Source organism: Anticarsia gemmatalis, chromosome 14 (genome assembly GCF_050436995.1).
Source record: "Anticarsia gemmatalis isolate Benzon Research Colony breed Stoneville strain chromosome 14, ilAntGemm2 primary, whole genome shotgun sequence".
Lineage (NCBI taxonomy): Eukaryota > Metazoa > Arthropoda > Insecta > Lepidoptera > Erebidae > Anticarsia > Anticarsia gemmatalis.
This window is the reverse complement of record NC_134758.1, coordinates 9,269,382-9,285,449: the sequence shown is the minus strand read 5'-3', so window position 1 is coordinate 9,285,449 and position 16,068 is coordinate 9,269,382. Positions and strand designations below refer to the sequence as shown.

Here is a 16,068-nt window from a genome sequence, read left to right as displayed (position 1 = left end):
TAAAATAGACTGTATCTAATTTACAAATAAGTCGCAAATAATAGCCTCTTGACACTACGAGTAATGAAAGAAGACTGATTCAAAAAATAAAATTATTTGAAAAAATGACATAATTAACAAAATGTTGACCAGATGTTTTATGGCACGTTAGAATTCGCAATCCTTTGTTTAAAATTTCCTATTGATAACGCCGCCTAGCATATTGATAAAAGGATTCGTCAATTTTTAAATACTGAATGAGTTGCACGTGTTTAATGGGGGTGCCTAATACTTATGAGCAAGGCTGTATATTGAAGGAGTTAAGGTTTAGTGTAAATTGATTTATTCTCAGTATTTTCGGCGAATTTTCGCTGGTTTGCGTTGCGTGTAAGAGTCAATAGAAATTCTTCAAATTGTTTGGCGTCACCTATACCTTATTATGGTAAATAAATAATAAATTGTTCTTAAGAATTAGATATTAATCCTTAAGTACTCGTGTATCAATGGCCGCATAATTATAATGAAGTCTTGTGCAAAATTGTTGTAAACGTGTATAATTAAATTCACTTTGCTCGAAGTTATTATATTTTAATAATATAATTGATTGTTGTGTTGTATTTTACAATAAAATGTACCTATGTTTTAAAATTATATAAGCACAAAATAATACATTAAAAATAAACTATTTGTGTATTGCCATATTATTGTATTGTCATTTACTGTACATATAAACGTCGCGTAAGCTCAATCGCGCGATTCTCTCTACTGACTACAGTCTAGCTATCGATAAATTTGTATGAAAATCTAATCACCGCCGCTAGAAACCATCGAGTTTGACATTTAAAATATACTGCGAAAATTGTTTCTACGTCGTCCGCTGGAGGCGCTTTTTATTTTATATCTTCAAAAGCTTGACGGTTGCCAATTTTTAGGACATTTGAAACGTCAAACTGTCGATAGTCGTTTGTACCGACTTTAGAGAATCGCGCCACTGATTAGTAATTTGTCACTTTCAAGCAATATTGAAACTGTATTTATGTGCAAAAGACAAATCGCTGTAAGGTACCCGCGGGTATTAAGGCCTAGCTAAGGGAGATTTGTAATAAAATGAAGAATATCCAATATAATCAACCAGTTTTTATAATAATCAGTCATGTACTTATATTACTACCGAGTTTAAACAAAAAATAGCTTCTAAAGCTTAAAACTAAAACGTTATAACACTTTTAAAAAAACGCTGTCTTTAGGCCTTATTATAATAGGGTAAGGTAAAAAGGCCTATACTATAAACTATTCAAAAATCAACTTAAACTAAGTAAATTAGTATTCTTGACATCAATAATCATTAACATAAGGCAATAGAAAGCATAGTAGTCTTAATAAATTAAATAAATTGTCCTTATTCGCATCCATCAGGACATTGAAAATCATCAGTATATTCTGCAGTCAAACCGACACATTCTTCGTGGTACCACTTGAAGCATCGCGAACATTGCCTCATTGCATCATCCATTCTATCTTCTTTGCAGGCATGACCGTACCGATTTTTTTTTTTTGTGATTTATTTTTGTCAGATCGCCTTCTGACTACAATGCTCGTTTGGGAGGCATCGTGACTGTAAGCACTGAAAACAATAATAAATAAATTGAAAATATAAACTACGTATTTATATACTACCCACTAACAAACATTTTAAAAACACGCTCCTACTTATATAGCAGTTAAAAAAATAGGAGTATAATAAGGCCTATTGTAAAATTTTATAGGCCTTAATATCCGCCAACCACCTATTTACAGAAAAGAATAATAATATAATTTTTATAACTACAAGTCTCTTAAAACGGTAATCTAAGGACAAGCATACGTTAATTAATAAGCGGACAGTCAATACAGGTTTGTAAATATGATATTTTCTAAACAACTTACGTTTTACTGGAGTCAATTTTTATAATTCGTGCTGCTGAACCGCACTTCTGAATGATTTCGATGACATTTCCGGGGGGAGAGAGGCAAGAGTGTGTCCGCCACTTTGCAGCGACTCGTATACGCTCTGAGCTTGTGTGACTGTAATCTTGATCGTCTACTACTGTATTTCGTACGTTTTTTGTTATTTAGGCCTTATTACCCGACAGGCTTTAATACCCGCAGGTACCTTATATCTAATCTGAGTTTACACGACGTTTATAAGTAAGACAGTTCATATAATAGGTAATAAGGGACACAATTATCTGTGAATGTGCACACGAATTATATGTTCTTAGGTTTTAGTTCAATGCCGGGTTTAGTTTAGGAATGCTTTAAGCATATTTTTTTTGTTCGGACTAAATAATATTGTTTACTTTATAATAATATGATAGAATTCGTAACTGATCATAATTATAATAATTTATGATTTTTTATGTTTAATATTCCACATTTTACTTACATGTTGTGTGTATATTAGCCCCCCTTTACGCATTCACTCTAACGCGCATGAAACAACAATGGCGTGTGTAAAGGAAAGCCTACGCGCCGCGCGTTTCTTTCCCGCGCATAATTCTGTACGCTCCTAAAAATGTGCGATAGAGTGTGTGTGTAAAGGTGGCTATTGTGTAGTGAAACAACTGCATAGTGTCTTTCCGAAGTGTTCTAAAGGTGTCTTATGTCCATACTATGTCTACGGGAGCATATTTCAAATACAAGAGATTTATTTACATTCATCCAAAGAAGTATTCATACGATTGTGATAACTAGTTCATCATATTTTATGTTCTTAGTTAATATGAAATAAACGGTTCAAGCAATAAAGGGGTTTATTTCAATGAAACAAAGTTGTTTATGCAAGCTCTTTTTATTCCTAACATTACTATTAATCACAATATAACTAACGTAGGCTTATACAAAGACTCAATAATATCACATTTCTGATGTGGATATTATCAATCCACGACTAAACTAATTACTAAAGTAAGTTCTAAATTGTCTAATTACTTAGCTAAGTACCACCAATATAGGCCGAAATAATAGAAAAGTTTGTTGTAGCACAAAAGGTTTTAAGTAATTCAATAAGTAGTTTTAAGTACAGTCAAACAGAATAAGTACAAATAATTAAGTATTGCAAGTATGTCAAAGTATAAAATATTTTTTTATTTGTGAAGTGTACATAAGCTATTTGAGATTCTACAAAAATTTCGTCAAAACTAAATAACAATCACAACAAGATACAACCAAAAAACCGTTTAATAGGACTAACTTATAACTGCACGAAGTTATTCTATAAATAATTGATTAATTTTGTGTTATATTGAGGTACTTCGATAAATATACTTTAGAATTACCTATAGGAACGCAAAATCTTATTCTAATCCAAACTGTAACATCGGTTACTAAGTTTAGAACGTTTTGAAGCGCTTATAACCGGACTGCTGACATCGACTCACTAACATTAATCGTATAAATATTAGGTCGGGGAAAAAGTCTTTTCGCATTATAGTATGTATGAACTTGTAATAAAATCTCTTTGGCTTCAAGAATCACAAATGAAATACACGGTTCATTAGGTTTCCTTCAGTGAGCTCGTGAGGTACCCAAATATCAAGCCTTTTTGTGTTGAGATTAGATTATATTACAAGTTCATACTTACTATAATGGGAAAAGACTTTTTCCCCGACCTAATATATTTATACAATGCGGGGTCCAATATCAAAATTTAAAAAAGGTCGAGTCAGTAGTCCGGATGAAGGCAAGTCGAGACGTGAGGCACCGCTTTTGATACAACATAAAGAAAAACAGCTGACAAAATAGAAATATTTTAAGCTTCTAATGAAGCAACACATATTTCTTTAGAACCAACGAAATGATCAAACGGTGGTGTTCAAATAGGAATGCGTATTTTCGTTAATATGATCAAATTGACTTGCAATTTTGCATCAACTATAATCTAAATGGACTTTGATTTTACTAGTAATTTATGTCTCATAAAGATTGATATTTTGTTTGATCACATCGAAGGTTCTTAAGGCCTTTAAAATTGCTCGTCTGTGTCGTAGAAGGCCTTCAGTAAAGGTATTTCAAACAGCCAGTTACATTTGCTCAACGATTACAAACTAAATGAACAACCTCATACAGTGAACATGTTATTCTGTATTTAGCTTAGTGATAGCACTCACGTTACAAAATTATTATTTTCCTATATAGTTATTTTAATAAGTGCTCGTTAAATTAGACTAAGGTCCATCTCTAAGCAAAACCAATTCGCCCATAATTTTTATATAATTCTTTATAAAGTACATTGTACAAGTCTTTATAGTATTTTCTGTTTATGGAAGAACACATTTCACTACAAGCTATATTTAGATGACAATGATTTGAACACAGAAACGGAATAAGATAATTCAATAAATAATATGTCTGTTCATGTAATCACCCATTTCACTATTATTTTCTTTTGATAATTTTCAATGAAATTAATATAATGACATGTCGAAAATGATCAAAAAATAATATTATTATTAAATAACAATATAGTTATTTTATAAATTTGGTAACAGTAATTTAAATATTAATAACAAAATCTGTACACCAGTACACTATTTTTTATAAATGCTACATTATTTTGGATCGAGACCATTTCACGTTATTCACTACTGGTAACACCTTGTATAAAATAATCTATAGGGAAGCAACCAAATTTTATATGAAACATAAGCACTTTGGCACAAAATTTACTAAAAAATAAGAAAAGATTTATAATAAAAAGAAAGAATCAAGAAAAAATAGATTTTTTTTAAAGAAATAGTTTCGGCATTTCAAAACAAATGAAATAAACGATAAAAATATACTCAAACGTTCATCAATATGGAATCGTCACTAAAATTGGCATGCTTTGGTGAGCTTGCAACAAACCAAAAACATCGATATGTCGGTTACATCGTAAGTTAAAGCACTATTTGAAAAAGGCACCATGTGAATGTAAAAAAGTAAAAAGTCACCAGAGCATGAGAATTGTAGTGAGATTACCAAGGTTTACGTATTCACGATATGCCTGATCCCTCTATAGCCCAAATAAATTAATAACACCTAAAATCTAGTTTCTCTCGCACTCAGATTTTAGCAACCATACACAGCCCTTTGACATCGTGTAAAGATTAATGTAATCGTTTACTCGAGTCTTAACGCACTCCTTAATCAAATATCACAATATGTAAACCTTTGGCACAATATTATAAAGAATATTCGCTTTGGATACCTATTAAGGTACATTTGTTTAAGTATAACTTGGGCACAATCAGTTATTCTGTTACGACAAAATGTTTCATTACGAAAAATGATTCTAGTAATGGTTATGAAACGTCGATGTGGCGCGCTGGACATACAAACAGCGTACATGCGTACACGTGCAAAAAATGCAGTTTGGCAGCGTTTCAATTCTGCATAACTACAAAGAAATAGTGATTTTAGTTAAACAGCACAATATAAAATGATACACTTCGCTTTGGCAGTTTACATGATCAAAATTATCGTACATTTTTCACAGCAAGAGTGCTTTACATTTTAAATAGTAATATCGAATGATTCCTTATCGATATTGTGCCTTAGTTGTAAATCCAAAGTATTGTACGTCACACAGAAGTTTATAGCGGCAGTTTAGTAGTCGTCTGGATATTCCATGTTCGAGATTAAGTTTTTCTTTTCTTCCTTCCCTGGCTTACAGTCTAGGAGAGTTGGTCTTATCGTTGACCGCGGCTCGAAACATGGCTGCAACAAAAAAAAAACGTTTTTTTATTAATCTAATTAGATTTTTTAAAAAGCCATGATTATCTCGTTTTTTAAAATTCCATGCTAAGTATTTTCGTATACTGATACTTATAAAATAACATTAAGTTAGACCTGAATAACCGAAAGCCCCTTTCTGCTATACAAACCTATGTAAGTATAATAAATTGTACGTGTAAACTATATCATAAAATGTATATCTATTACGTAACCCATACCATTTTAATTATGGTAACGAAGTACTTATGTATTTCTAAATGTAGTCTGTAATAGGTACAGTGTCATAATTATAGTTGCCTATGTACAATGTCAATAAAATTCGTGCAAATTTTAGTACCAAATCACCCCGTGTCGTATAATTTGTTAGAACTTCATGCGAAAATGTAAATGTCCAATTACATGCGTGCAATTTAGTCTCGTGTTAAACGTTTTCAATTTCATTAACATTTTATTATTGTCTAACAAAAATCCATCAAAATATCTCAGGTAAAGTCAAAAATACATTTTCTGTAAATGTTGCTCATTAAAATTTTAATGAGAAACTGTTTACAATGCACTTTGAAGCAGCATGTATTACGAGAAAACAATGGAAAGATAAATTAAAAATAGATTTATGTTTTTACCCAAGTAGTAATTTTAAATTCGATGTAAGTGTACCAGAAGAAGCAATCACAAAATTATTTTAAAAAGACACAGGCAACAGAAATATTTTGTTGACTGTAAATCAAAACACACTGACCGAAATTGAAAACCAAATTACAGTGTTATAATAATAGAATTATAGTGTATCAACGAAGGACTACACACACATAAGTATTAAAAAACCCTTTTCCCAATGCACCCACGTGCATTTATTAATAAGTTTATTAAATATAGGTTAATAGTTAGTAAGCGTGCGTACCCATAGCATGCGGGCCGTAAGCTAAGGTAAGACAAAATGAAACCTTATTAGACGGCTCAAATGCCCAAGCTCATGGCTGACGACTTGCTAGCATTGTCATCCTGTATGGAAAGTGTATGGCTCGTTATATAACGCCTTGAAATATATTATAAGGATCTAGTAATATAGCGATTTTGATTATACGTTGTTCTGCAATATTTTCTTGCAGATAGACTTTTTAAAGTACTTTTTTGCTCACAGAGCTACATAAAATCATCATTAAAACAATGATCAGGAAATCGTGGTTCACTTTTTTGGGTACATGCTTTTAAAACAAATTTTCGACTTGTAAATCTAGTAAGTTTTCTACAGAATTAAAACTTTTTTGTGTTTTTTTTTAACTTGGCAAGTAAACTGCATGCATACACTAGAGAATGGACCACCCAGGCAGTAACGTGGTATCTATTACCTCCGTCTCAATCTATTTGCATAATAGTTTTCTTATAAGGGCAGATGATTAATTTAGAGCCGTGTGAAGAAAGCTACTTTTATTTGTTGTAGGTGCAATACAAAACACACGTGCAGACAGACCAAAAACACATAACTAACAAATAATGTGTTGAGTGTAGAATTAATTTTGATAAGTGGGGTAAGAGTGTCACATTTCTACCAAGTTTCTACTAAACAAACCATGTAAAATAAGATAAGAATTACATTTACATTACATGACCAAAATTTCGAAACATTCATTTTTGAAAACACTCACAAGCATGCATGATTGAAATCGGAACCAATAATGCAGGCATTTCGCCCTACGCCGCAGGTAATATGTTTTGTTTAAAACAGTTAACTCTCACGAGTAACTTAAATGTAATTTATTTCAATAGTGTAAATATTTCTTTGCTAGAAAATAGTTTGACATTTCGTGTTTCAAATATTTAAAACTTTTGCCAAACAGAAACTGCCACGAACTGCAATCGACAAGTTTACAAAATTAGGGACAAAAGGCTTTAGGCGATTAACGATTGTTTGAAAACTGAACTGGGAAATAAACGCGGGAAGTTTGACAGTTGATTAGTGTCTATGCCACGCGACTTGTTCGCGTTGTAACAATAAAGGAAAGTGTGTCAACAATGATACATGACAAAGTTTTATTGACTCGACTGCCGTTAATGCTATCTATTTGAGCAATTGGTATAGTTTGTATGTAATTCCGGCAAAATTATGTAAATATATTTGTATGACGTTGGCTACGTTAAATAAAAAATATTGAAACTTAATAAACATTTTAAAGTCATAGTCATTAACACGTATTTAAAAATTATAAAATTAAAAATAAAATGTCACGGGAGAGTTTGATTATGGGACAACAATTTTGCTTAAGCGTCAAAATTATTTCCAAAAGTCAAAGATATTTCGAAAAGCCTGCCCTAAACATAAAGCCGACTTTGTCTAAAGTTCTTTTGATTATGAATTAATTAGTGCCATTCGGGAGATTGCACATTTGCACAACATTGGGGCACTATTGAGGACTGTAAAAAATAGTTTTTTTGTAAAATATTTTTGGTACTTACAGTTTCACAGATGTTCATGTTACAGCAATTCTCTATGGTGATCTCGCACTGGTCAGGCCTTGCCGTCATCGGCGTCACGTTCTTGTTCACTATAATACGCTTCTTTATTCTGAAATAGAATGTTTATTTTATTAAAGAATCCTTACAGATTGATAGCAAATACAAATCACGCATTATCCCCATAGTGGTAACCGGAGACTAAAGAACCACCTGCTACGACCCCTACAAAATCTTTATGATACCACATTATACCGTGAAAAAATGCTTTTTCTCTAATAGCTATTTTTTTGGACTTAGGACTAGCTCATAGGCCTATTATAATTAAGGTCACAAGGAAGTCAACTGTAGAATATATTATGCTTGTTAAAATTCATATAGTCAGTCTAGAACTTTTCTATCAAGAGGATTGCGAAATTTTGAAATATCTTGAAAAAATATGATCATTTATTGAAGGGATTTAAATCAAATGACCAGTATTATAGTCATATTTTAGGATTATGTATCTATAAAATATGATTTATAACTAAGATTTTAAAAGTGTCAGCTTAATTTCGTAATAAAATGTTCAATATTAAAACACTGCACACTGTTTTGCACACGTAATGTTTTGATTGGTCAAAATTATTAAATGTTCTTAATATCATAATACCGAAGTTAATTAATAATCCATGCGTGTGCAACAATTTAATTTAATCCCTTTAAATGCGCCAAACCTTGAATATAAACCGTGGCTATGTTTCTAAACCTTTTGATCAGTCTAACTGAGTTTGGTATTAGAATGGATTATTTGGGTATTAAAAATCCTAGTCTTAATAAATTTCCCGACGATTACGACATACTTATTTTTAAATCCTTTTATTTATTAGTGTTATAGAACAATAAGTGTCAAGAGGTATGTCAGTTATTTGTAAGTAGATTACTCCGGCTCTTATGACACATATTTCTTTGATCGCCATCATTATCAACGGTTGATTATTCGAAAGGCCATTTACCAACACTTCGTCATATCCCCGCCTTACGTACTTTTAACCCCATATTTAAACCATACATACCTTGGTCGTCTCTTCAGCTGTAGCACCTTAGTGACAAGCAGTCCACAGAACAGACACAGCACACCGACCAGGACTCCCAAAGCCATTATAACAGGGTCCCTCACTGGGTCCCACCCTCCACTACACGTTGCGATGATATCATCAACGTTCTGTTTAAAAGCCTCTGGATTGTCTTCAAATTGTGTACCATTCTCTGGAGCGGTGGCTAAGGGAGGGGCTGCAATTGCTTTTTGGGTTTCTGTGCAACTGTAATGATAAAATGAATTAGACCAATCTAGAATAGGTACACAACATTCTAGTATATCTACAATGATAACTAGTTAGACTCATGCTATTTGGTCTCGGCCAAGCATTAATTGCTTATACTAAGAACTGTGACTATCATTATAAAATACTAGGTATTTATTAAGGGTCTGCGAGGTTTTCTCAAGTCGACGATCCACTCTGGTTCTTGGGTATTTTGCAGTTTTGCTACCAAGCTCAACTCGTTATTTGGAACCTTTATTCTTTAATAAGCAATTCACTATATACGTACTTGCAAGCAGGAGCTGTAGTCTCATTGGAAATTATTGGGATAACTTTCCGCGTTTCACATCTTAACCCTTCAAACTCTTTATGGCATTCGCAGATAGGTTCATTCCTCTCATTGAACCAACAAGATCCGTTGTTTAAACAATGACCAGCGCAGACAGCTATCTCACATCGGACTCCTGCGTAACCAGGATCACAACTGAAAAGAAATTAAACGAATTAGCTAAGCTGTGAAATTCTTGCTTCAGAAATTGCATTAAATTAAAATTACGACTTATTCCTTGTTTGGTGATGAAGAAAACATTCTAAAGAAACATGTGCTGAACTTTAAGTTGCTAAAATAGTAAGTGATCTTATGAACTAGGTTTACCTGCATTTTGGCGTGTCCTCGAGAGTAACAGTACAGCCTCCGTGTAAACAATAGTTAAGACAAACTGTGGAAGCGATTCTCTCAGTAATATGGTCGGGTGAACAATTACACGACGCGTTTGCAGACGCTTCAGTCATCGAATCTTTTGGAACAGAATTACTCCTCAATAGTCTTCTCACCGGTTCGCACTCTTCTTGACCTCTGATTTGATCTTCAATTCGGTAGTTAGCTACAATACCGAAACCTTTCTGATTGGTGAACTTTATATACTCTTCGGGTGCCGCCTTATTTTTCTTTGACAGTCTCCAAATAACATCGTGGTACTTATCCATCCAGTAGATAGAATCGTTTGATACGGTCAATGCTATTGGTTCCTGCTTGTCTGAACCGTGGATTAGTGAGGTACTGTTTTGCCCATCAAGATTTGCCATGTCTATAGAGTAGTGCATGCCTTGCTTGTCGTCGGTCCAGTATATCTTGTTTGTTTGCTGATCGATCGCGATACTGACTGGTATATACATGTTTGTTTCCACAATTGCTTGACTCTCAGTTCCGTCAAAGCGGGCCCTGTTTATCGAAGGCTTCATGTTGTTGCTGTTGATCCAATAAATGTACCTGCAATTTGGAATAAATTAATTATGGCTGTCTGTCAATCGTACATACAAATGATCCGTTTTGAATCTACTTTTTAGTCCGTTTACATTCAAGTTTTCGAATTAAAAATTTCAAAAGAAGTGACACACACCATCAGAAAAATTTGGAAAGAAAAAATTATAAATGCTGTTTCACACATACCTTCTACAGCTGTCCACGGCAATACCACTAGGTATTTCATTGGACGTTAGATTTTTAAAGATACCATTGGATCCATTGTTGGAGACCCAATAAATGTTCTTATCCGTGGAAGTCCAGAAGAGAACTTCATCAACTGGATCGTAAGCGAAACCGAGTATTTTCTCATCCTCCGTTCTAGTGACTAGTAGTACACGTTCTTTAGTTTCTAAATCATAGCTGTATATCGAAGTGATGGTGTCTTTTTTAGCGGCGAAAAACAACTTGTTGTGTACACCATCGTATGTCAGTGGCGAGAGCTCACTGTCTGGCAGAAGCACGCCTTCCCCTAATGTCTTACTGTTACCATTGTAAAATTCTAGTTTATCTCCTACTGTGATCGCCACATCTGTAACAAACGAACAATAAGAAATTATTGATAATGAAGAGAAAGAAATCCCAACTAGTATAATTACAAGGGTCACGGTTTACTTAAAGATTTATAGGTAGAAGAAAATTATCGCTGAATCGATACTTGCCAAAGGGACAGTTTTGTACATAACAGTAGTGTAGTTAGACAGTCGATTACGACTAGGTATTTATCTATAATACTGAATATAAGACACCTAAGTGCAGTCTACTATGTTCAACAGCGACAAGTCAAAAAGAAATCGCAACTAGTAATTATTTAACCACTATATTTTGTCTCGCCTTTCGAATCAGTAAATTGAAAATCATCTCAAATTGAATTATAAGTAAAAAACGGTTGTGTAATATTATGAATGCAAGTGCCAACACTGGCATAGTTGGCAGAGTTGCAGCGGCTTTCATCTCGTGACAACAAAACATCCACTTGCGGAGGTTAGTTACATCTTATGTAATTTGTGTACTGAATGTTTATTGGTGATACGGTTTCCCCTCTATCCCGACTTCACCCCGCGCTCGTAAACATAGTACTATCTAGTGCTGTTTTTGTTGTACTGTTCAGGTGGGAACTGATTCCGAAGTGGAGTATAATATTAATTAGCAAGCATTAAATATTACGACGCACGTTCGCTGCAAGTCCTTTATTTGTCCGTTTTGACTGCAGTAACGCTCGCAATGTAAAGATAGTTCTACGATTTAGGAAACCGAGCATAGGCTCCTCTTATGTAGACTGACTTTAACAGGTTACATTAACCATTGGAACATCGGTCTATACCAACTTTAAGGCACAAACTGACATGAAAAAGCTATCATTAAGCAAGCTATAAGCAAATCTTATGCGCACGAGTTGTATTTGCTCTAGAGAAGTCGCGTGACTCACAGAAGAGTTTCTGCACTTGTTTGTGCGTTGCCATGGATACGGGAGGCTATGTAATTATCACTGATGTTACAGGCAATGCGTCATTTGTGTTTGTAAATATTGCTACATTGTAGAAGCTGTAAGTAGTTTAGGCTTTTTCCTATACTAATAAAATGTATCAATAGGAAAAACGTTCTGCTTTTGTGGTTTTAAGTGCTAAAATTGAGTTACGTGATTTTTAGCCATTATCGAATAGGGTTTTTCAGATTACGAGATATACCTTTTAGGATTTTACAGTACTTAATCACCGTGACAGACTTATAGTGTGGAACTAACAAAGGAAAAATCGCCATTATACTACGCGATTTATAGATCGTTGACATATTAGAGCTATTGTTACGTTCACTAAGCTTTCAGAAATATGTCCACGTGTAAAATTAAATGGTATCTAATTATAGAGACTAGGTTACACAAACATTTTTTCAAATAGTTTTTGCCGCGAGTGGGTTGACACTAGACAGCCAGATATTTGTAATTTTGGATACATTTCAATGAAGTCTCGTGATTCTTCATGACGTTGCAAAAGATAAGAGTAATGTTCTAGATGTTCCACGTCACTTATTATTATAACCTAATTATGATATTGTGTACGTGGATTTATATTATAAGATACTGGTTAAGTCGCTACAGCTGTCTGCATTGTTAGATTACGTGTATAAAAATAAATTACAGTGCATTATCAAGGCAGAAATCAGAGTAATGTATAATGTTTATTGTTTTATGTTTATTTATTACTTTCCAAGTTATGTGTGTTTAGAAATAATAAAGTGATGAAATCTAGTATGCCTAAAACTTGTTTAATACAATTCTTGAACCCATACAAAGTCCGCAACCGGCACTTGGCCAGCGTGGTGGACTCAAGGCCCAACCCCTCTGTCGTTCAGGAAGAAACCTTTGCCCAAAAGTGGGATAGTAATGAGTTCCAAAAGAAGAATACCCAACTAACACAAATTAAATTCTACTACATATTCATTGCTGTAATTTATTTTAGGAAATTCTCAGCAAACAAAGCTAAATGTTTATTTTACACTTTATAACAATGAAATCCTGAAAACAACAGGTACTTATAAAATATTTAGTCATTTATACAAAGAAATATCTTTGTAAATTCGAACTTACTTTCATACTTAGTGTAATGAATGCTACTATTTCAGTAGTGTCAACATGTCACATTGCCTTTTTATATGACTTTAGCGATGAGGCGGGCGTTTTTGCGGTTTTTATAAGGTTTGATAATTAAGGCAAATCTTTGGTTATTCTTTAGGTTAATGGTTATAAATGATTTTACTTCGGGCGGCTTGAACAACTTTGACACTAGGTTGACCACTAACCATACGATAAGAAGAAAAATGATTTAATGACTTTCTAACTGAAGGTTAGGTACTATCACTGAAACAACGGTTCTGGTACACTCATAGAAAAAACGGTTCATGTGATACAGCCTGCTGACAGACAGACAGGCAGAGAAGTCCCAGTAATTTTACCCTTTGGGCACGGAAAACAAACCCTAAAAACGGCGTCATGTAAAATGTGTTATTTAGTTTTTCAGTCACGTTAATTAGCCGTGAGCCAATTGATTTGTTATCAAGTTCATGACGACGGATATTATGTTCGCGAATCTTAACGATCGGGGTCACCGGTCAACCCGGTCATACAATAGTTCGTTGCGATAATTATTAAGTTAACAGTTTCAAAAATATTAAAAACGTACATCTATGGTTTGAAAACTATATAGGTAACTTGAAGTCGGAAAGGGCTTAAAAAGTTAAACAAAGAAAAAAAAGTTTTGCGTATTCTTGTCGATTTAAAACCTACATAAAACTAACTGTGAATTTCTTTCAGATGTGATGATAGCCTGTCGTGCTTGACAAACTCAAATTTGATACAAAACCTTTTGTATCAAATTATCAAATAAATAAATAAGTATTGTCCATTTTAAATAAACGGCAAGCATGCAGAATGTGGTCATAAATAATAAACAGATATCTATTCAATGGTATTGATACGAATCTAACAACAATAAAAAATAAATCAAAATAAACAGTACGAACGAAAAACAAAAGTTGATAAAACAATGAAAATTAAATTTTTGCAAACATACCTGCAGCGCTATTCTCTACCACTATCGACTACCGGCAATATATAGAGATAATATATATAGATAGAGAGATCTATTGAGGAAGTTTATAGGAAAATTTGATCAGCGTCTCTAGCTGATGCTGTAGGAAATTTGTAACTTTTGCAGTACATTTCGAGTGTCAAACTCTCGATACTCTTGGCAGTATCGAGTAGGGAATCGCGCTACAAGTAGCTTGCTTATATGGAATTTTGTAAGATGTTTTCATATAGTAGGTTATGTGACGCATTTATAATATGTGAACTGGACCTAAATGTATAAAAAGATCTGTAAATTTCATATGACAAGCTAGCCGAAAATTATATACGAATGGTAAAACTGCTATAGATAGCATTAATAGGATCAGTATGTAGGTACAGTACTGATAGGATGCAAATTGTCTGTAAGTGGTGTCATTATATGTATTAAGATCACGTAACCGAGATACTTTTGACAAATCTAAGGAGAGATTTACGTAAACATCTTGCAAATTACAGAGGTAATTTTCTTTTGATCGCCTCACTTATGTTTGTGAGACAATTTTTGACGTCAATAGCAGTAAGATCTTTTGAGTATACATACTTACTGAAAATATTGAGTACCCACATATAAAAGCAAAACAATTATGTTTTCCCATGGAAGGGCTTTACCAATATACCTCCTCTTGCCTTACTTCTTAAATCCAGGATGATTCGTATTAAGTTCAAGTGAGTACGTAGTTTATAACACAGATGGAGATGATACATATCAACTTATGAGATAGTCAAAAAAGTGGCTTCGCAACCACACTTTATCAAACAACCAAAGTACTTACTTATAATAGTTATAATCTACGTTTAATTGTACACGTTGATTTGTATCTCTTGGGAAATAAGTGAATGAACTGTTTAACAGGCAACGCAAAATAACTGGTTAGCAAAAAAATAAGTCTCGAACACCTCTGACGCAAGTCCATTAACGAGAAGTTTATAGACTTGCTCTATTTTTTACACTTTTTTCTCAATAGTATGAAAACTGCGTCAGAGGAAGTAAGATTATTGAAAGACCATTGAATATTAATAAGTTCCGACTAATCCGAAAAAACGTCATCTTTGCAGACATCGTCGGTCAATGTCAATGGACAAATTAGCAGTTTAGTTTCTCAGTAACCAAAAGGTTAAATTACTAGGAATTAACTGAACGGATTTAATTTTAAACAATCGTCCTTCTCGCTTGAAAGATATCTAGGAGTTCCTGAAAATAGTAATCAGAAACGACGCTGAATTACGACCTATAAGTAGCTAAACGGGATTGGATGTAAATTTTTTCATGTGTCTACGTGATAAGGAAGAAAACAATCGTAAGTTGTTATGCAATATGATCGGTTTACTAGAATTTTCTCCAGGCACAGGGAACAATAGCGGTAATTGTGTGAACTTATGAGTACGACAGCGGCGCGCGCGCATGTTAATAGTGACGTCACATGTCACCGGGGCTGCCGCTAACATAGCTTTATTTAAATATTTATACTTCTACAAACTATTCACGTGCAAATAATAAAACCCGTTGTTTTTGTATTTGAATTTAATGCTTAAAAGTGATGATGTCGCGGCGGTGTAAAAATATCAATGTACAGGTTTCTCAAACAGAAATAGTACAAGAAAATGTAAAATAAAATCTAGTTTTAGCGCCATTAGGGATCGCAACGCGCTAAAAC

At 33.6% G+C, this 16,068-nt stretch overlaps 1 protein-coding gene across 2 annotated transcripts in view; it reads right to left on the bottom strand.

Annotated features, from left to right (window-relative positions):
- Positions 1 to 1,970: 1,970 nt before the first annotated feature.
- Positions 1,971 to 16,068, bottom strand: part of cue (Low-density lipoprotein receptor repeat domain-containing protein cueball) — a 37,305-nt gene continuing 23,207 nt past the window's right edge. Inside the window, exons 2-8 of one of the 2 annotated variants that reach the window (XM_076122946.1) lie at positions 10,936 to 11,320; positions 10,141 to 10,755; positions 9,775 to 9,969; positions 9,240 to 9,485; positions 8,188 to 8,296; positions 6,678 to 6,735; positions 1,971 to 5,715 (exon numbers count right to left, since the gene is read on the bottom strand). In XM_076122946.1, coding sequence (XP_075979061.1) covers positions 6,691 to 6,735; positions 8,188 to 8,296; positions 9,240 to 9,485; positions 9,775 to 9,969; positions 10,141 to 10,755; positions 10,936 to 11,320 — 1,595 coding nt within the window. In that variant the 3' untranslated portion in view covers positions 1,971 to 5,715; positions 6,678 to 6,690. The remainder of the gene's footprint in view (positions 5,716 to 6,677; positions 6,736 to 8,187; positions 8,297 to 9,239; positions 9,486 to 9,774; positions 9,970 to 10,140; positions 10,756 to 10,935; positions 11,321 to 16,068) is intronic. The other variant, XM_076122945.1, reaches the window with a different exon arrangement.